General features: G+C 36.0%; 1 protein-coding gene across 1 annotated transcript; it reads left to right on the forward strand.

The window, feature by feature from the left end:
- Window positions 1-539: 539 nt before the first annotated feature.
- Window positions 540-21,020, forward strand: LOC141327316 (uncharacterized). The gene is made up of 3 exons (XM_073835337.1): window positions 540-794; window positions 879-1,330; window positions 20,123-21,020. Exons 1-3 carry the CDS (start codon window positions 570-572, stop codon window positions 20,547-20,549), a joined length of 1,104 nt encoding a protein of 367 aa, XP_073691438.1. The 5' UTR covers window positions 540-569; the 3' UTR covers window positions 20,550-21,020.
- Window positions 21,021-22,617: the final 1,597 nt, after the last annotated feature.

Genomic DNA, 22,617 nt, shown 5'->3' on the forward strand with positions numbered 1-22,617 from the left:
TTCACGTATGAATAACTGTGTAATTTTATTTATAACGTGTATTCAGTGAAGAGACGAGACTTTTACTTGAACAAATGTCCTCCATTCAACCGGCAAAAACAATCGTTGTGTCTAATGATTATTTGATTACGGAGTTGTTTAGGACCAATAGTTTCACAAATGAAGTCTTTCTATGAACTGGGTAGCCTACTTTTTTCTTTAAACTTCTTTTGTACTAATGAAGCAGCAAATAATAAGAGAATCTCTATGAACTGGGTACTTTTTTCTTTAAATAAAATGTGTCAAGTCACCTTTATTTATATATAGCGCTTTTAACAATACAGATTGTTTCAAAGCAGAATTACAGTATTAAATAGGAAAATAGTGAGTCAATAATACAAAAAGTATGTTAGATAATTGTGTAGTTTAATAGTCCAATTTTAAGATCAATCTTTTGTATGGCAATTTCCTACTTTCTGCTCTTACATCAAGTTCACGGTTCTCTCTTTTATTTTTAAACGAGTTTCTGAAAATGAAATGTTTTTATTTTTATTTCAGAGTTTATTGATGAAACTGAGGAGAATGGAGAAATGAGTGAAGCTGATGAGAGAAATCATGTCAAAATGAGTCGCTCTCAAACCAAATGCAAAGATTTAAAGAAAAGCAGAGCCAAGAAATCTGTCACCTGCACTCAGTGTGGAAAGAGTTTGACAAACAAACAAAACCTTAAGATTCACATGAGAGTTCACACTGGAGAGAAACCCTTCACTTGTGATCAGTGCGGGAAGAGTTTCTCACAATCATCACATCTTAAGGTCCACATGAACATCCACACTAGAGAGAAACTGTACGCATGTGATCAATGTGATAAAACATTTTTGTGGGCTTTAAGCCTGAAGATACACCTGAGAGTTCATTCAAAGGAGAAACCATATTCATGCCATTTGTGTGGAAAGAGTTTTGCACATCTACAACATTTGAAAGCACATCAGAAAAGACATACTGGTGTGAAAGATTACATGTGTTTTGAGTGTGAAAAGACTTTTACAACAGCTGAAAAATTAAAACTGCACCAGAGGATTCACACTGGAGAAAAACCTTACACGTGTTCACACTGCGATCATAGATTCAGACAGTCAGGACTCCTGAAAAGGCATGAGAGGATCCACACTGGAGAGAAACCTTACACATGTGATCAATGCGGGAAGAGTTTTGCACACAAAGTACAACTTAAGAGTCACATGAGCATCCACACTGGAGAGAAACCTTATATATGTTCACACTGCGACCAGAGATTCAGACTCTCAGGAGTCCTGAAAACACATGAGAGGATCCACACTGGAGAGAAACCGTATCACTGCACTGAATGTGGGATCTGTTTCAGACATTTATCTTCTCTACGCAGTCACACAAAAAACACTCACAGTGAGTAGATCATCTTCAGGTCTGATGCTGCACACAAAAATGAACCAAGCAATAAAATATCATCTGGATCAATCAAGAGCCACGACAAAGAAACATCATCTAAAGTTTTCACAGTCAATAAATTCACATCTTCATCTTCAAAACCTGCAGATTTAACTGAGATCAACTCGAAAATGTATCCAAAGTTCCTCTCTAAAGAACAATTTCAAAAAGTTTTATTTTTGTATATGATTTTACTTCATTCATATTATGTTCTTCTAATGCATCTGTCAATTCACTATTGGTGAATTTTGAACATGCTTTGTATGATATCATATAATATGTCTTGTCTAGATGTAGACTTGCCATTAAATAAACAAAGTTTATTAACTAAAACTAACAAATAATCTAAGATAAACCACAGATAACTGTTCTTAATAGCTGTATTTCCTCCACCCAATTAAGCTTCTTCTTCGACATTGGTTGGCAAACCAGTTTTAGGTGCATGAACTTTATGAAGTGTATAATTTAATACTGTGAAGTTGCTTTGACACAATCTGAATTGTATAGAGTGCTATACACTGTAAAAAATAAATGTATTTTTACAGAGAAAAAACAGTAGAATTTTACAGTCAAATCACAGTTTGATCAGAACTGTGAATTTCCATAAAAATGCATACATTGACACCAAATGTACATTTTACCTGTTGTTTAACTGATTATGTGTGTTACTGAAAAAAAATGGCATTTTCCTTTAATTAAAAGTAATTGTTATATATTAGTAACCTTACATGTCCTTAAAAAAACGTTCATATATCATATTTTTTCAGAGTTGGGAAAAATGTATTTTTACAAATTAAAAACAGTAGAATTTTACAGTCAAATCACATTTGGATCAGAACTGTAAATTTCCATAAAAATGCATACATTGACACCAAATGTAGCCTACATGTTGTCAGCTATTTAACTGGTTTTAATATGTGTTACTGGAAAGCGTAATTTGCGGCGGCACGGATGAGACGTCCGCACCACTTTTGCCAAAGGAGCGACTTTGTCCCCACCACTTTTTCAAACACCTCGCTGCACGGATGTACCCAGTAACGATTTTAGGTAGCTGAGAATTCATATAATTCGTTTCTTAAAGAGGTGATCAGGCGCTGGAATGTGTTGTTTCTGAAAACATACTGACTGCTCGTTGCCGCCGTTATCAGTGGCTGAAGGCAACAGTCAGTGTTCCCTTGTGGCTCGTGCGCAGTCTTCACAGTTCACGCAAACGAGCGCTTTAATCAGTCGCTTAACGCTATTGCAGAGACCCTGATTTTGTTGTGGTGAAATGACAACATAAATGCACACAAACATGTTTGTATTCTTGATATACAATCATGGATCAACATCTTTGGTTTTTAATGATGATTATTTAATGAAAAAAAAAACAATCGACCTTGGACTCGAACTTTCAAGCACCTCGCAGCATCTACAGTACAAAGACTCAGCCACCAGCCCATCGGAAAGCTAGTCACACACATGATAAAAATTAGATCTGTGGCGTCGGAACCATTGTACGTGGGTGGGACAAGACGTCTCTAATTCAACAAATATGTCTGTGCACTTTTCAGAGCGCCATCAGACTCAGTCAAATCCATTGTATGAGGAATGCTTTAATAAATTAAATTTCATTTAGCCTTAAATTACATGCTGCTGTTTCCTAAAAATTATTCCACTTGGCTTATTCAGAGTCCATATAAATTAAACTCATTCTGGGTTTTCACTAGTCGCTCAAGTCTGCTGCACTCCCGAGACAGTAAACAAAGCAGCTTAACTTCTGCTCAGATACACCTAACCCTACCTAATACTTTATTTCAACTTTTCGATTATTTCATTCATTTTTATTGAAAACAAATGCCTTTCCGATGTGATATGATAAGTGAAAAGGAAGACGATTTCGAAAACGATTTCACCAAAAGGCGGACGCGAACTCGGGTCTCCCGCGTCAAAAACAATTTGTTCCTTGTCTTACCACTTACGCCACTGAAAATGCTTTATAATTGTCGTCTTTTGTAATATTTGTAAAGATGGCCTATTTGCATTGTGTAAAAAGACAAATTAAATAAAAGGCACCAGACTGCAGAAAATGGCATATACCACAGTATATTGTTTTCTGGGGAAGGACCCACCCACATTTATTTTGCTTCTGACGCCCAAGGATCTGTCAATAAAATAAAATAAATATATAATTGAAACAATGGGCGTCGGAAGCAAAATAAATGTGGGTGGGTCCTCCCCCAGAAAAAGAAATACTGTAGTATAGTGCATTTTCTGTAGTCTGGTGCCTTTTAGTTAATGTCTTTTTACACAGTGCAAATAAAAATAGGCCATATTTACAAATACTACAAATGACGATAGTACTGAACATTCTCAGTGGCGTAAGTGATAAAACGAGTAACTAAAGATTCTGACGCGAGAGACCCGAGTTCGTGTCCGCGAAGTCGTTTTCGAAATTGTCTCCCTTTTTACTTCTCATATCACATCGGAAAGGCATTTGTTTTCAGTAAAAATGAATGAAATAATCGAAAAGTTGAAATAAAGTATCGGGTAGGGTTAGGTGTATCTGAGCACTGAGCAGAAGGTACTCTGCTTGGTTTACTTTGCTGTGTCTCGGGAGTGCAGCAGACGCGAGAGAAAACCCGGAATGAGTTTAATTTATATGGACTCCGAATGAGCCGAGTGGAATGGATTTGAGGAAACGGCAGCGTGTAATTTAAGGCTGTAGCTAAATGGAGTTTAATTTATTAGGGCATTCATCATACAATCTGACGGCACTCTGAAAAGTTACATATTTGCTGAATTAGAGATTGTAAAAGTGGGTGGGTCCTGTCCCACCCACGTAAGTTCCGACGCCCATGATTGAAACCGATTTCTGTAGCTACATGTTATTTTTTTCTGCAATCGTTATTGCACAAATTTTATATAACACTTCTGGCAGAGGCCATTTACACTAGCTCCACCCACGCCTGGTTGGCATAGACAACACTACAAAACTAGAACGAGATTGCTAAAGTTTCGGCTGGCAAAGGGTGTACGGCGTGAAGCCATTGATACAAACGACCGGTGTTCAAATCTTATGTATGCTAAAGTACTCTCTTTTCCTATCAAATAGAAAAGACATTAAAATGAAGGAAATATATGAAAAAAAAAAAAAAAGTTTATAAAGGCAAAGTACTACAAATACATATACAGTGAGGTCAAGCTAAAAAGATAATTGCCCATGCCTTTTCATTCAGATCATGAACACCCTAAAAATAATGAAATAACTCATTTAAAAATGCTTTGAAAGTTACATTTTATTGCACCTTCACAATATACACCAAAACTGAAAACAGCTTTTGTATTCTTAATCACATTTTATGGTCAATGGCAGTTCACAGGTCAAGTATTTATCTCAACATCAAAAAGTAAATTCCATTGCATTCACAATTTAGGAGGCATAGCTAATCATTTCCAGCAAAAGACATGCTTCAAGACACAAATGTAGCTACATTTAAAAAAAATAAAAAATAAAATAATAAAAATAAAAATTAGCCTGTCGGGCCTGGATACTAATAATATAGAACTGTACTAGTTTTGAAGGAACAAGGCGTTACAGTCCAAAAAGTTTGGCCTGTACTGTGGAGACGAATGTCACGTTTCTGAATGCTTGCATCTGTGGGGGACACAAATAGTTATAGTTAAAACAAACCAAAAGAAGAGTGGAAACATAAATGAACATTTACAAAATTATCTAATTTGAGGCCACACACTCCTCACATTTATTTCAGTTACTCAAAACATTGGTGTACTTTGTCAGTGATGAATGATAAACACAGGCAATAAAGTCAAGTGCTGCTCTGTATACAAAACAGAATAGAGCTCCCTGCTCAAAATAAAAGACTATACCTGTTATTCTCCCCAGTCAAATGCAGCAATTTTTGATGTGAGACTCAATACTTTTGGGTTGACAGAGTACACTCGCTTTTTCTCTCTCTTTTCCACCTTGGTACCTTTGAGGATTTATCCTGAAGATGCACCTTTAAAACACACACACACACACACACAAAATAGTTACAATAAACTTAATTTCTGCACATTTCTTAACCTAGTGAATGCAGCCTATGACTTACCTTTGCAAGAATTCTAGCGTGGCCCCCAGTTCAACAGGGTAGCTTATGTTCAATATGTAATAGAGGGAAAACATCAGATACAGGGCCTCAGTAAAATTCAAAAGATGTTCATTTACAATCATCTGGTCTACTGCTACCATGTAAACACTGGCTGTCAGTGGGTTCTCTCCTGTGAACAAACAAATACCAGCAAGCAAGATTTACAAAAGGTGAATTCTGCAGATTTCATATTAAGTCAACCACAATCAGTAATTGTGGTGTAAGCTTGTCAAATTAAGTGATCGTATTAAATGATACCCACCACACACTATTATACATGGAGTAGGTGGAAGCTGCTCTGGGCATATATCGTTTGGAACACAAGTGTCTTCAACCATCACAAGAAACCGGTCTTCGTCATTTTTGAAATGGGCGAGCAACAACATCACTGCCCCACAAACATGATCTCCTCCAGTTCGAATCTTGGTGAGGATTCTTCCTGCTCTGCTTGCCCTCTCTGTGCACTGAAACTGAAAGTACTCAGATATTCTTCTGAATTTACTGGTAGTGGCTTCTTCAAAGCTGTCGTTCATGTCAATGCCAGTGAGTTCTTTGAAGTGTGCTTTCATTCCCGCTGGCTGGAAAAGATATGGCCACTCATCAAGTAACTCTGCAGTTTCCTTTCCAGATTGAATGTCATTTCTTTGGGAGGTGTAGGTCACAGTCATCAAGCTGTAGATCGCCTTTACGTTGCTTTCCTTATTTTGAAACATTTCGAGCAACTTCTCTTTTTTTTCCTGCTGCAATTCTGACGTTTCTCCAACTGGCAACAGGGGTTCTGAATTTATACAACCATACTCCAATTTCCGTTTCTTTGACTTTTCTGGCATATCACATAGTGGTGTAGTGGTAGTTTTTCCTCTTTTTAAATTGTCAATTCGACAGACTAGTTGTTTAAGGAGAGAGTCATATCCACTTCCTACAATCTGGGAATTAATCTCATCTCTAAAGGACTTTGGGTATGCAATCATCATTTTTCGAGCTATTTCTGATACATGTTTCTTTGTAGGACTTCTACTGACTTCCAGGATATCAAAAGCAACAATGCGTACCAATTGTCTTCTCTCAGAGCAACTCGGTCTTTCCCCACTTTTAATCTTCTTAATAAAACTTGCTGGCATTTTTTCCCATGGAACAACAAAATCATACTGCCAGTCATTGTCAGAAACCAATGTTTCAGAGCTAGTGTCACCTAAAGGATAAATCTGCCCTCCAGGACAGAGTCTGGGCACCCCTGCTTTAGATGAAGGAGACAATAATTTCATTAATAATTTTTGCAAAGAAAATGCACTGCTGAGCCATTACATTATAACTGATTTCATAGGTGCAGTTCACAGAGCAGTATACAAACACACTATCTGAGGACCGGCTTTCAGTCAGTAGAGCGTTTTGTTTCAGAATAGGAAAAACTGCTGAAGTTTTACAACGGACAAACTGTGATGGTATCGTGCCTCGGATCTTCGGTCTTCAAAGTGGCTCACCTTGTGGGTATGTGAGAATTTTTCAAAAGTGTTGCATGAATGGCCAAACAACAAACCATCATCCTACCAGCAATTACAAAAGTGGTGACCAGGGCAATGCGTCACAGCACAGTTTTTTTGCAGCATCTTGCGCTTGTGCCCGTGTAGCCGACTACCCAGCTGCAGCCCCATGATAAATACAGAAGGCTGCAATGAACTATGTGCTGTGACACATTGACCAGGTCACCACTTTTGTAATTGCTGGTAGGATGATGGTTTGTTGTTTGGCCATTCGTGCAACACTTTTGAAACATTCTCACATACCCACAGGGTGAACCACTTTGAAGACCGAAGATCCGAGGCACGATACCATCACAGTTTGTCCTTTGTGAAACTTCGGCAGTTTTTCCTATTCTGAAACAAAACGCTCTACTGACTGAAAGCCGGTCCTCAGATAGTGTGTTTGTATACTGCTCTGTGAACTGCACCTGTGACGCCAGCACTCACTGCTCTAAGCTAGGGTGGTCATAATGTAATGGCTCACAGTGTACGAATTAACAGAATTGACAAATAATAAGTCCTGCTTTCAAAATTATTGTAGCTAGTTTAATGTCAGATCAGATGTTTACTCACATCTCTCAGTTGAAGTGCTTGATGAAGTGGAGCATCCAGGACCAGGTGAACCTGATGCATCAGAAGTGTATTGAGCAGATGTCTCATTTGTACTGTCTTGCTGAGTGGAAGTAACATCTAAATGGCATAACAAAACTGGCATTGAGATAAACACTGAGATACTGTGCAACACACACAGAATACAGCTACAAAATACAAAATGAAAGAAGAATGGTGTGTTATTTGTCAATTCAAGTTAACACATGATATATATACACATTTGTATGCAGACCACTGATTTCAAAACTTACTTGGGATTTGGGCAATTAGTTTTCTTGCTTCAATTGGTTTTAGGAAGCCAGCTAGATCCTGTTCTTTCAGAAACTGTAGGTCATCGATGGTCTCCACACCTAGGCTTTTCAAACCCTCCATGGCTAGTTTTGAAGTAGTTGGGTTTGAGAACAAATTAGCAACAAACTGCAAAAATGCATCCATCGCTGCTGGGAGAGGAGAAATAGTTTTTTTTTTTTTTTCTCACAGATTAACAACGCTGTGCTTGAGAGTAATTACTTTTAGTCCCATAAAACTATATTCATGCAAGGGATAATAATCCAGACAATCTTCAGCATTTACACAAATCATTTCCTTTGTTGCAGGCAAAATCTCAAAAAGTCCATAATCAGACAGATACAATGCAGAGTGGGGAGTCACAAGGAAGGTCACGTCATCATCTTTAACGAAAATCAGTTCAATCTGTCCAAATTGCAAAACAGAATAATCCTTTTCGCATTTAACGCAAATAAAGTTTCCTTTCTTATACATAGTACCCTTGTACTCTACCCGTGTTGCAACAGAGTCTGGTTCATTTACCATGCTTGTCTCAACAGCTTTGTGCACAGCATCACTGTACAAGTGAGACGTGTATGTAGTCAAGTCAACGCTTTTAAGCTTTGGTGAAAAAAATGACTGTGAGTGCAAATATGCTTGAAGGAGTTGATGATTGTGCGCCAATGTCTTGCATACGTTTTTGAAGTTCTGTGCCCTTCTTACACTTCGTTTAAAATAGGAGTGCTTGCTTTCGAATCTCAATGACCATAAGCGAATTAATGGTCCAAGTTTCAGAATAAGTAAAGGATAGTGAAGCATGTAATGATGCTTCGGTTTCAGTTTTTCCCCCGGAAACATTTCCCTTCTTGTTTCTAGATATTCTGGAATTAAGACATTGAGATATGCTATTTGTGCAGTTGTAATCCTGGGAGCACACACTAACTCAACCAGTTCTTTCAACTTAATAGTCAGTTGCCAAACAGGGTCTTGTGAATCTATTTTGTCCCCTATTATCACAGGAAGAAATCTAAGAAGACACCAATTCTCAGCTGCTTGACCACCTAACTTACCACCTTTTTTGCATATCTGGGAGGGGGTAGAACCAGCATCAGGACCCAGATATTTAAACTGTGCAATTCTCCTGTTCAACTGTGTATATGAAAACCACTGCTTTTTTACAAAGCATGCCAAAAAAATGGCAAGATCAACAGCCACGATGCCTTCAAATATGTCATGGCCAATGCAGGGAGGAAGGCCGGGCTGAGCAACATGAAAATATTTCAGAGAGTTGAAAATGGAGTCAAACTTCAACCCATTTACAACATTTTCTTCAGTCGTCTTTAGAGTTTCCACTGCCACCTTATAGGAATCAACTGTGCGACTGGGAAAGTCTACATTTACATTCTGAAATTCACTGCGTTCTACCAAGCAATACCTACAGCAATGCTTAGCAGTGCTGAAGTTCTGTATGTAACCACCGATGCAGTGAGAGCCTAAATTATCACCGATAATGGCCACAATTGTTGCACGTACTACTTCACCTGAAGATGTCACAATTCCGTGCTCTTCAAGTTCTTTGACATCTGCCAACAACTTGGAAAAAATCTTGGTTTGACCGAAATAATTAAAGTCTCTCTCATAACACAACAGTAATAACTGAATATTGTCAATGCATGACCTGTAAAATGGCTCAAAGTTGCCAAGTGTAAAATACACTCCAACCATTTTGTGGGTCTTTTTAGCTGAACCAAGGGGGTTCACAATCTCAAAGGCATCCTGGTACAAGATAAGTTGGATTTTTAACTCAGGCTCCCTAAACAAATCATTGGACTTGAACACAGATCCATCACAGATGTCACAGAACACATCAACAGAGTGTACATGCTGAGGCTTGGCACACTGCTCCCAAACCACTTGGTCTTTCAACATGGTTTTTAAAGTGTTCTTTAATGGAATATATTGCGCATGACGTGGTTTTCTATTCTCATCACGACCAAGATACATACTCTTTGGATGCATGTACGGAAAATTTTTTTGGTAATACTGCTTTCTTCGGTATTCTGTGGAAAGTAATGAATTACAAGCTGAATGTAAATCATGGCCCTGCAAATCCTGCACAATAGAATCAATATCAACCTGTGAAAGGGTTGTTTTTGACCTAAGTATGTCTGTGAACATTTTCCTTGTGTACTGATGACCGATATCATTTAAACTACTGAATTCCTCTACAATCATCTGAATGGTTGACGACGGCACCAGGTATTTGGCTTGCAGCTGGATATAAAACAGGCAAAGATTTTTCATGTACAATGACTGTGTGTTAGATTTAGTTAGCGAATCTGAGAATTCATTTTCATCAACTTCCTCAGTTATATCAGAACATGCAGAGGAAAAACGTTGGTCAGAAAAAGTCATTTTTAATTTAGCAAATGTCGAAGTCCTGTGCTTTCGTGAAACATGGGCCGAAAAGCTTGATCTTAAACTGAATATTTTGTCACATTTTTCAAAAGGACAACATACCACCTCTCCCTTTGCTAAATGTGACCTGAGATGAGAAAGGACTTTGTTTATGTCTGGGCATTTCTGCTGACAGTTTGAACTGTTGCAAACAAATGTGCCCACTGAATCATCCAATTGAGGTTGTTGTCTTTTGTGATGGCGATAAACATGAGCTTTGAGAGCATTGTATTTTGTGAACTTAAGTTTGCAGTCTGGAAAACAACATGGATACTGAGCATTCGCTTCATGTCTGTGTAAGATCTGATGACTAACATATCCCTTAACTGTCTTAAGAGAGCAATCACAAAATTTGCACAAATACATCAATATAGTTGAAGGTTACACACCTGATACAAAATAATTTGTCCATCCAATGAGTCTGCTTCCTTAAGTTCTAAAAAAAAATACTAATAAATACAGCAATGAACCAGAACCAGACTCTGCAGCAATAAAACAAAATAAATAAAAATAACTACACAGTTCTGTAGCCCAAATACCACTTGAAAACCTTGAAAAACAAACAGTCTACCAACTTGCATGAAACTTTCACGATCTAAACTGCAAGATGATTGGCTTACAATTTAAATCTTATGTAATTAGCCATTTCCACCTGTTTGCCATTAACGTTTAAACTAACGCTGAATGACAGGTCACTTGAATAAAAAAATACACTTACTTGGCATCAAGGTCCAGTGTTAATTTGTTGTCGTTCTGTCATTTTTGGCAGCAGAATATGTTACTTAATACGGTCACGTTCACACTTTACTTAGCCTACTTGAGAGAAACTTTTACTTACAGATTTTTTAAACGAATTGACGCCTGAATTCAAGCAAAGTAGCGAGCAACTCCGTGCAGTATGGAAAACATGCACCGTTCAACTTGTCACGTCATACAATAAAAACTATAAATGTGGCCGCAGGACTGGGGTGTTTTCAAATCATGCAACGAAAAGGACGGCTTAACCTCACTCCTAACCTTACTGTGACGTGAGCAAATCAGGTCCTACAGAGACCTTGTGTGCGTTGCCTAATGTAGCCAACATGTGGTGTCAATAACGCTGTGTACATCCAGTCACGCTTTCCCATCAGAGCAGCTACCGTAATGTTTGTGCCAGCGCGGGAATAAAGGCTGCATTTTCATCTCCACTGGCAGGTAATATCTTGATGAACTTTATAATAATGAAGTTATTGATGACGAACTTAATGATGAACTTGTCGCCTGTCGCTGCTTTTCTTACAGCATTGTTTAAATCAAAGATGGCGGTGGCCTTCATTTACATCAAAGACAGGACAATAACAATCCACAACACGTAGAGGTACGCAATTACCGGAAAATATTTTGTATTTTTTTATTTTTAAATTGTCCCCAAAATCAGAACGAGGTCTGTGTCACACTGTCTAAATTTATTTGTAGCAACCCAAATATAGCTACCCTCTAATTGTGTAAACCTTTTTAATTTAAAAAAGAAGCACATCTCTCAAGGATACGTGGAGTAATGTAACGGAAAAGAGGAGGACACACATGGAAAATGGTATGCATGTTTAACCCCACTTTTACTTAAAATTGAAATTTTTACAATTGACATGTGTAATCTCTCTCTCTCTCTCTCTCTTTCTCTCTCTCTCTCTCTTTCTCTTTCTCTTTCTCTTTCTTTTTAAGGGACCAAGATGCAGAATGAATTGTATACCCATTGGTTTGTCCAAACCCCTTGTGTGTGGAAGACTTGAAATACAATGATGATATTAATTGGATTTGTTGATGTTGTGTTTTATACAAAGATTTATAGCATAATGTTTTGAGATGTCTACTTTTTTTTATTTTATTTTTTTATTATTAATGGAATAAGTTTAAATTTTTAAATTATCTCATATTTTATTATGTATTAGAACCTAGTGATAATTTTAAGCAATGTGCAAATGTTGGTATTGTTGTTTTTATATTTAAAATTGTTATTTACAACAGAAAATGTATTGCATTACATGAAAATACAGGGGGACCAATTAATATAGATTGTCTGTAATAAATTCATTTTTGTTAGTGTGACATTTATGTGATGCACTTTAACAGCCTTAAAATGTCACAGATAAATGAAATTGTCATAGCTTCATGTAAAATAACAGCCAAAATCATGATACCATATGTATATTATATTTAAAATCATTTTATGTTTATCATATGTATATTTAAAGTCATTTACATTTACTTTAAACTTGGGGTGGGAATTTTAAAATAAAGTGCTGTACATGTAATTAAAAATTATGGTCCATTTCAGTTCATTGTTTAAAATATTGGCTGACACAAGTTATTTCAATTTACAGTCAAAATCTGTTAAACAACAATTTAAACTTCATTTAAGTTTACAGTCAAAACATGCTTTCTTAAATAATGGGTTTACATGTTATGTATATCTACAGTCAAAGTTTTGTTAGTTAAGTAACTGTTTAACCATGTTTTTTTACATCTACAGTTAAAACATGTTTTATGAAATAAGGGTTTAAACATGTTATTTAAATTCACAGTCAAAGAATGGTATTTAATTTAATGGTCTGTGCGTGTTTCTTAATTACACAGATAAAACATGAAATTTCAGATTACAATTTAAGCATTTTTTGGCATTGTATAGTCAGTATACCATTTCTCGTATTGCTGTGTAAACACGTTACTTCAGTTAATGGTGTATCACCGTTATTCCCGTTAATGGCAAACGTTTGGCACCCTGTGCTGCCATGCAATACACCTTTTTTTTACGTGTTTTTTTTTTACAGTGTATAAATAAAGGTGACTTGACTTGAAGTTCTTCTGTAAATTGTAATCTTTCGATTAGGGCTGCAACAACGAATCGATAAAAATCGATTACTAAAAGAGTTGGCAACGAATTTCATAATGGATTCGTTGTGTCGCGCGACGCAGAGACATTTGGTTAATTATATAAAAGAAAAAAAAATTGAGCGCAGAGCGGAGTGGACACATTCGGTCTCTCTCCCGCACTGATGCCAGCAGAGTTCGGCGCCTCATAAGCTGTGTTTCCATCCAAAAATGCGAATTTAACTTATGCGCAAAAATCTTGTCAAGCACCTCGATCGCCCCGATGTTCGGCGGAGATTATCTGGTAATGTAAGGCGTTCGAAGATCGAATCTTGCACCTCCGGGTCTGCTAGCACACAGATCGGTGCTGCCCCGATTTATATCTAACATGTTTGTATTTAAGCCTACTTAGGCTAGCCTACTTTCACAGCAGCCAATGCACGATCGCAAAACAGCTGCTGTTGGATAGTAGAGACGGAGAAAACTACTTCTATAGTTTTTGTAACACTGTCTGTCTGTATAATGTGTCGAAAACATACCACAACCGTAAGGAGAAAGAGGAGCTCTGCTGAGGTGAAATCGTCTCAGTTTTGAATAGGGCTGTGACGGTGGCACGTTGTTTCTTTATATATACACTTCAGTCAGCAAACAAGCAGCCTAAAAACGCTAAAATAAATCAAAGAAATAATATATTTGATTAAGAAAGTAGCCTAAGAATATTAAATAGGCTATTAAACAAACATTCCTTGCAAAAATGTCCGACAGCTCATACATTTTTGGCCGACTGAATTTCCAGTCCGACTGTCTTTCTTTCTCTTTCTCTTCCTCATTACACAGCTGCTGTTTGTAATAGCAAAGTGATTACATTTATTTTCGTTTCTTTAGTTTATAAAGTTAATTTAGAGATATATTTGGAAAACTTTTTGTTTGTTAAATTCAAGTTTTTGTTTTTTAAAGTTATGATCGTCACCTAGCAAACAGCGGCAGACAGATCAATAGCCTGCTCAAGTCATCGCGATTCAAATTAAAATCCATTGATATAAAAACCTTAAAACATATCACAATATCAGTTTAATCATTCAATCAATATAAATCCAAAGTTTGCGCGGAGAGAAGCGCTTTGCAGGACATGGAGACGCAAGTGCAATGTGGAATTTCTTTTTTGCTCATAAAGGTCCGTTTGTACGCGAGCAACCCATTGCGGAAGGTGCAAGGTTGATAAGGAGAGTTTTCAGAATTCAATGTATATTTCGCGGGATAGACAGGATCCTTTAGCGAGAGATATTGTTTGTCCCGTGAGGGTATTATTTACTTAACCAACTTGTTGGATCCCTATGTTAAGAGTTCCACTCGCCGAAGTCGGGCATTGAGAACTTCACAAACTGTGTGCATTGCCTTGCATTTCTCTGCGAGTGGCATGTTTCTGTACACTGTTGGAGACGCAGAGAAAATCAAGTATGGGTAACTGCAGCCTGGAGCAATGGTCGTGCCGAAAGGTGAGGGTGTGGCAAAAGGTATGGGGCGTGCCAAAAGGTTTCTCATTGGTCTCGCCGAAAAGCAGGGGCGTGCCAAAAGGTTTTGCGAAAACTGCCTGCATGGCGCGGATTACTGACATGATCACCACGGCAAGTTTAGGTTATAGTTTCGCTATTTCCCTGTCCTCACTTCATAAATGATCTCAAAATTCTAACTTCATCTTTGTGTACCCTTACGAGTATATTAAATTAGCTTTTTTTTTTTTTTTTTTTTTTTTTTTACTGAGTTTAGTGTATTATAATATTTTATAACCCCTTTGCAAAGTCATGTAAATGTATTTTATTTATTATTTATTTATTTTTATTATTTATTTTATTGTAGTATTCTTTTATTTTGATTGTGTAACTCAAATTTGGTTACTACTATATATGTATATGTATATGTGTGTGTGTATATATATATATATATATATATATATATATATATATATATATATATATATATACACCTTACAGATGTGTCTGCCTTATGTACTTGCAATTGTATATTCTGAAATGTATATTTTGGTTAATTTGAAGCCTGTTTGATTTGTAAATTAATCAAAAACAAATTACAACTATATTTAGGATGCAAATGCTTATTAACACACTCATACTCGCTGTTTTTGGGTTAAAGTAAATTAAAAGTTGTATTTGTTAACATTAAAGCACTGTGAAGTGAACAAACAACATTGAATAGCTGTATTTTTATTAACTAATGCTAATTGCTAACAAAGCTTAAAAATTGCTGTAACAAATGTATTGTTCACAGTTAATGTTAGTTTATACATTCATTTTAACAAACAAAACCTATTGTAATATATTACCCTGAAAACAATGTTTTGCTCGATCCAGAAAACTAAACACCACAGAATTGAAAAGTGAGTCAAGTGTTTAGTAACTTTCTGCTAAATGACAATTCGTTTAGCAAACAGACACAGCTTTATTCACACATTTTTATTTCATTTAGTTTTGTTTTAAATTCAAGTAAACAAAAACATTTATTCATTTTGTAGTAGCAGTCCATTGAACAGAATCCAGCAAACTCTTTGTCTGAATAGAAGGTTGTGAAGTCCCCCTTCTTGCCATTGTCACTGTATCCAAAGGTGTTTTTGTAGATGTATCCACAGCAAGCGCACCTGGTCAAGCTCAAACTCCACTCTGTGTTCTTTCCTCACTACGTTTTAAATTAAGTTAAAAAAAACTTCATCTTTGTGACACTGACTCAGAAAATACTACTTTATTAATAAATAATTCGAAGAGGAAGCGCTGCCAGGTCTCTAGCAGCAAGGAGTAGCAAGAGAAGCCATGTTCAGAACAACAGTTCATGTTCTTCAATGTTTCATTCATGTTTAGGACAATTCATGTTCAGAAGAAGGTTAAAGGTTAAAGAACTGTTAATAAACCACATATCCTAAAAAAGGAGCTGTAGAAGTATATTGAGTTGGATTTTGGCACTTTTACCGCAAATATATATTCTTAAGGACATCAACAACTAAAATAAACCTCCAGAAATGTGTACAATATGGGACCTTTAAAGTTGCAGCAATATAATTTAGACTTAAGTTACCATTAGTCGGTCTTAATTATAAACAAGCAACATAATACTAAAGAGGAAATCACTAAATGTACTAAACTTACCTTAGTATTAGCCATATTCTTTGTAATTTGCTATTTTGATCTTATGTTGAATGAAATAAAATTTAAAAAATAACTGTAGTGTGTTATATTACTATTGCTGAAATAAAACGTTATATGCTGTGAAATCATATGGTCATATTGCCCACCCATGCTTGTTTTAAGTTCAAACTCACAAAAAAGTGACAGAACTTTTAAATGAGTAATCTGAGAACACTGTTATGTGAACTCATCTGACAGAGAGAGGACCTGAAAGCATGATCCTTGGGCTCTTCGGAGAAGAATAACAGATGTAATCCAGGATTTTAGATCAACTGTGCTGGTGAGTACATTTTTGCAAGCCAAAGTCTGTCAGTAAATAGATAGTGTTTTATCAAACTATTTAATATGAATTTAATTGATTTAATTGATTCCCAGAAGTTTTGGGAATGAACATCTTCACATGATCTTCAAAGGAAGTAAGTATTTATGTCTAACATTAAGAAATACTAACATTAATACATTTTTAAAGAAATGTTTACCGTAGGGATGCACCGATCATGATTTTTCATGGCCGATTCCGATAACGATTTTTTACAAGCAAGCTGGCCGATTCCGATACCGATTTCTGATTTTTTTTTAAAAACAAGAATTTATTCAAGTAAACCACATAAACAACATATTTATTTAGTATTTAACCGGCCAAACTGGCTTTGCCAATTGAATCAATAGCATCTGACATCTGAAATTAAATAAATGAAAAAAAAAAATATATTAAATTAAATACAGTTTAATAAGTAAAAATGCTTTTAGTAAAGTAAAACAGTAAGCCAACAGGCGTTTTAATGTAAAATAATAATCATTCTTAACAGAACATATTTTTATTTTTGGCTTTTCAAAAGTAAAATAATGCTTGTTTTGTTTTTTGTTTTTTGTTTTTTTTTTGTTTTTGTTTTTTCAAAAAGAAGCATCTCAACTTTGTCACAAGTGAGTGTTTCTTTTTTCATCTGTCACGTGAGAAGCTGAGCTGAACAAACGTTCGCTGTCGGCGCTTGTGCAGGGCGAGGACAGGTACGCTCGCGCTACTACAGCGAGCACAGGAAAGCGGCTGTCCTTTACAGACATTGCAGATTGCAATCTTCACGTCCTGCTCACAGATTTCGAATAACCTCCACACAAGTGACATGTTTCTGAATGAATCGAATGCCGCGGCCCGCGCACACACTTCCGGAAAAAAAAAAAAACGGCCGGGATAAAAACGAAAAAATGGTTTCGATTTATGGCCGGTCAACCGGTGCATCCCTAGTTTACAGTATTTTTCCTTCATTTTTTTAATTTTTTTAATACCAGACAGACAATACAAGTGTCCTCTGACATAATCTTTTTTTCTTTTTTCTTTTTTTTTATCCCCAGCTGATTACTGGCCGTTTGGAGGAGGACTGCTCTTTATCCGGTGTGTCTGTCACTTTCGGGTGTAGAGTCATGCACCTTTTGTTGTATGTTTTGGTTTTACTTATTATCACACTACGTTTATTATCAGAGCTACAGTGGTGCCCAAAATTATTAGAACACTAGTATTTTCACTAGCTAAACTAATGGGTTAAACTTAGTTATTTCTAATATTTGCTACAGTGTGTCAGTGTGAAATATCAGTTTACATTTCCAAGCGTTCATTTTGCCATTGATTATAATAATCAGTATAATAATCAACATCTCCAATACGCTTAAAGAAACCTACCTGCAAAGCAGTACTGTTAAACCATTTAGGCACTTGTGTAAAAATTCTGTAAAGTGAGAATATTGATAAAAATATAAATGTCAACATTTGGTGTGAGCATCATTTTGTGTTTAAAGCAGCTTTTGCACTAGGTGCACTTGCAGATAGTTTTTCAGGTAGCTTTGCAGGTGGGTCTCTTGACCCATATTGGAGACGTTGCCACTGTTCTTCTAGATTTAATCTGTCTCAGTTTGTGTCTTTATGTCATCCTAGGCAGAATAGTTGATGATAAAATCAGATCTCTGTGTGGAGCACTGGCTGTTGTTAGACAAAAATCTCACTGGATTATTACAATTAATGGCAAAATTAATGTTTAGAAATGTAAACTGATATTACCCATTGAAACAGTACAGCAAAAGATAGACATAAGTGAATTACAATTATTTCAGGTGTTAAAAATACTATTGTTCTACTAATTTATGACACCACTGTATATGGAGCCCATGGGAGTCAGTAGAATATTGTGGATTAATATAAAATAATGTGGGTAAGATATAGAAATGCATGTTTAGTTAATCAAATCCTCCTGGGGGCTCTGAAAAACTGTTTATGAAAAATTCGATGATAATCTAAATTTACATCAAAATTGTTAAATTAACCTTGACAATCTTGTAGATATATTGGTTTAGTATTTATTCTGTTTTAAAGGAATAGTTCGTTTCCAATATAAGTATTTCCTGCTAATAATTTACTCACCCTGTGTCATCCAAGATTTTCATGGTTTTTGTGGAAAGCATTCCAGAATTTTTCTCCATATTTCGATGGGAGCCAACTGGTTGAAGGTCCAAATTTCAGTTTCAATGCAGCTTCAAAGGGCTCTACATGATCCCAGCCAAGGAATAAGGGTCACTGGGAACTTGTAAAGCCCGTTGAACACTGTATTGAAACTGAAATTTGAACCTTCAACCCGTTGGCTCTCATTGAAGTCCACTATATGGAGAAAAAATCCTGAAAGGTTTTCCTCTACTTTTATCAATTTATTTTTTGACTTGAAGAAAGAAAGACATGAACATCTTAGATTACATGGGGGTGAGTAAATTATCAGGAAATATTTTCTCTAGAAGTAAGGTTGGCTTGAATATGTATAAATAAATGTAATTAAACATTCTGATGAAACTGCTCCATGTTCTTTATCAGCGCAGTATTCTAAATGTAATTGTACTGTAATTCTTAAAAAAAAAAAGATGAAATGTAAAATGTTGATTTTATATGACATTTGGGCTTTTTGTCTTTTAAATAAACGTTAATTTTTCAACTTGAGCATGCTTTGATGCTTTATTGAAGGTTTTTTATTGTAATGATTTGTAAAATAACAGTTTCTTTGTAGAACATTTAGTGCTTTCATTGTAATAATCTAGGTATAATATGTCAAATAAGGTAGAATAAAGTAAAATATTGTAGCCTAATTGACACAATCTGTAAAATAAAGTTGTTTTTCTGTAAAACCTTTAATGAAAATTTCTGTCAATTTATTGTTTTTGCACTTTATTTCAATTAAAATATTTTACTGTAAATATTATGGTTTTTGTTTGGCAGCCGTAGCTGCCAGTCATTTGACCGTATTTTTTTACCATTTATTTTTTACAGTGTGTAAAATTATAGTAAGTTCACTGTAAATGGAAGCTTCATCTGCATTACTTTTACAGTAAGTTACTGGACAATTTTAGCATGACCTCCACAGTGTACATTCACAGTAAATTATTGTCAACGTGTACATTGCTGTCACAGTACACACTGTAAAAGTACATGGCCTTGTTGTAATGATGTACAGCTAAAAGGTTGTAATTCCCCAGTAATGTACTGTAATATGACAGTGATTGCTTTGTCGTTGAAGCTGTGACGTTACAGTATAAAGTTGTGCTTTTACAACAATGCATTGTAATATCACAGATATAAAATTACAGTAAATTGCTGTAGTATATTTCACAGTAGAGAGAAGCTGTACACATGTGATCAATGTGATAAAACATTTCTGAGAGCTTCAAACCTGAGGAAACACCAGAGAGTTCATACAAAGGAGAAGCCATATTCATGTCATTTGTGTGGAAAGAGTTTTTCATGTTTACAATATTTAAAAGAACATCAGAAAACACACACTGGTGTGAGAGAGTACATGTGCTTTGAGTGCGAGAAGACTTTTACTACAGCTGGACATCTGAAACGGCACCAGAGGATTCACACTGGAGAAAAACCCTACACGTGTTCACACTGCGACCAGAGATTCAGACTGACAGAAAACCTGAAAACACATGAGAGGATCCACACTGGAGAGAAACCGTATCACTGCACTGAATGTGGGATCTGTTTCAGACATTTATCTGCTCTACGCAGTCACACAAAAAACATTCACAGCGACTAGATCATCTTCAGATCTGGTGCTGCACACAATAATGAATCAAGCAATAAAATATCATCTGGATCAATCAAGAGCCATGACAAAGAAACATCATCTAAAGTTTTCACAGTCAATAAAGTTCATCTTCATCTTCAAAACCAGCAGATTCAACTGAGATCAACTCGAAAAAAAGAACCATTTAAAAAGTTTAATTCTTGTATATGATTTTGCTTCATGATATAAATCATAATGTGTTTTCATATTATGTTCAACTGTCTTATGCATGCGTCAATTGTAGTTTTCTATTTTTAATGAAGGAACGTTGCTTTTTACAAACTGCTCTTGCTCAGGAAGCTGAAGACTGTGCTGTGACACTTTAACCATGTTCTTCTCTGTTTTACTTTAAATGACTATTTATTATTTCACTTATGATATATTTAGGCAAAGCAGATGCAATATATACTGTCATGCAGGTTTGCCGCTCATTGCTGCTTTTTTTTTTTTTAGTAATGCATTATCATTTTTGTGCGGGATGCGGGAGATTAAAATGATTGGAGGGACTCCAGGAAAATAGAAATATATAAACATAAAATATCCAAAAGCAACACAAAAGCAACACGAACAACTAATATAACTTAAAAACGAATAACAGGTGCAAGAATAGGAAGTTTCTGGAATGCAAGAATCCACCGAAAGTTCTTGCGCACTGCTTAATATTGCGCATTCATTGCAACACACGAAGTGTAGACACTGTTAAATATTCATTGTGCATATATTCATTGTGTTATAAGAGTTGTATGAGATCGCGATGAACTGAGATAGGCAGGGAGCATTGTTTGCTCGCATTCTGCCATGCATGCACACAGAATAAGATCGATGTACTCAAAAAATCTGTATAGGTAACTTCAATACAGGCTTTTGCGGGCGGGAGAGGGACAAAACATGAATCTCACGGGCGGGAGTAGGATGAGATAACATATATTTCTTTGCAGACTGAAAAATCTGTCACGCACAGGTCTCTACCTCTAAGCATATCAGCTCCCGCGCCCCCCTCTGTGAACTCTGGTGCCTCTGTGTTTTTAAAGGGAAAGTAATCGAAATAATCGTCCTGGAAAAATTTGATCGATTATAGGTTCTGAATGTCGATTTCGATTACTTTTCGATTAATCGCCCAGCCCTATTATGAAACATTGTGCAGTGCTTGTTTGCTAGAACTGTGTTCTCCTAGTGTTCATCTATGGGGATAAGAATTGCTATAGAAAGGGCTTTCTCTGTTTCCTTACTATGTGTGGAAAAATACCAGCTGCTAGAAAATGTAACCTTGAAGGTTAGGGAAGAGATATAAGGAGGAAACCCTCCCTTTTTCGTCATACTCTGCAGCAATGTGTGATTATGAAGGACAACTGACTGAGTTTGTCTCTTGAGCAGTAAGAGTTTATTTTTGCCACAACAGCTGGCAGCTGGAAAACAACCAAGTTTAATATTTGGTTTGGTATAATAGAAATTAGAAACAAAATAAATGTTAAATGGTTTCCTATGAACTGGATACTACTTTCTATGTTAAATCGAGTCTCCACACTGATATCCAGACCCGGATGCCAGATCCTTTTTATCACAAACGCTTTATTGCAGTTGTTGCTGCTAAGGGTGGCCTAAACAGTTATTATGTTTAGGGAGCAAACACTTTTATTTCTAATTTACTCATCTGAACATTAAACTCTGGCCATTTTAAAGTTTTAATTTTTTTTTCTCACTATTTGATCCACCACTTCATTTCCTTCTATTCCTATATGTGCAGGTATCCATACAAAAGAGATAATGGCTTTTGTTTGCATTCTGAACAAACTTTGTAAGATGTCTGATAAAATGTCTCGTCTAGTTGAAGATTAACCCAACTTTAAACTTGATAATGCTGAAAAACAGTATGGATATTATGAGGACTTCAGGAATATTAATCTCTTTAACCCACTGAAGAGCCAATAATAGTGCAATAATTTCTGTAGCGTACACTGATAGATGATCTTTAGATTCTTGTCTGTTTTTATCATTTATACTCACTAGAAGCTGAAAATCAGCTACAGACATCGGGAAT

Source organism: Garra rufa, chromosome 1 (assembly GCF_049309525.1).
Source record: "Garra rufa chromosome 1, GarRuf1.0, whole genome shotgun sequence".
Taxonomy (NCBI): Eukaryota; Metazoa; Chordata; class Actinopteri; order Cypriniformes; family Cyprinidae; genus Garra; species Garra rufa.

Excerpts from the sequence above, each read along its gene's own strand:
- LOC141327316 (XM_073835337.1), top strand. The coding sequence starts at position 570 with ATGAGTGAAGCTGATGAGAGAAATCATGTCAAAATGAGTCGCTCTCAA. Across the intron at positions 795-878 it reads CACAATCATCACATCTTAAG|ATACACCTGAGAGTTCATTC; the intron begins GTCCACATGAAC and ends TTAAGCCTGAAG. Across the intron at positions 1,331-20,122 it reads ATCCACACTGGAGAGAAACC|AGAGAAGCTGTACACATGTG; the intron begins GTATCACTGCAC and ends ATTTCACAGTAG.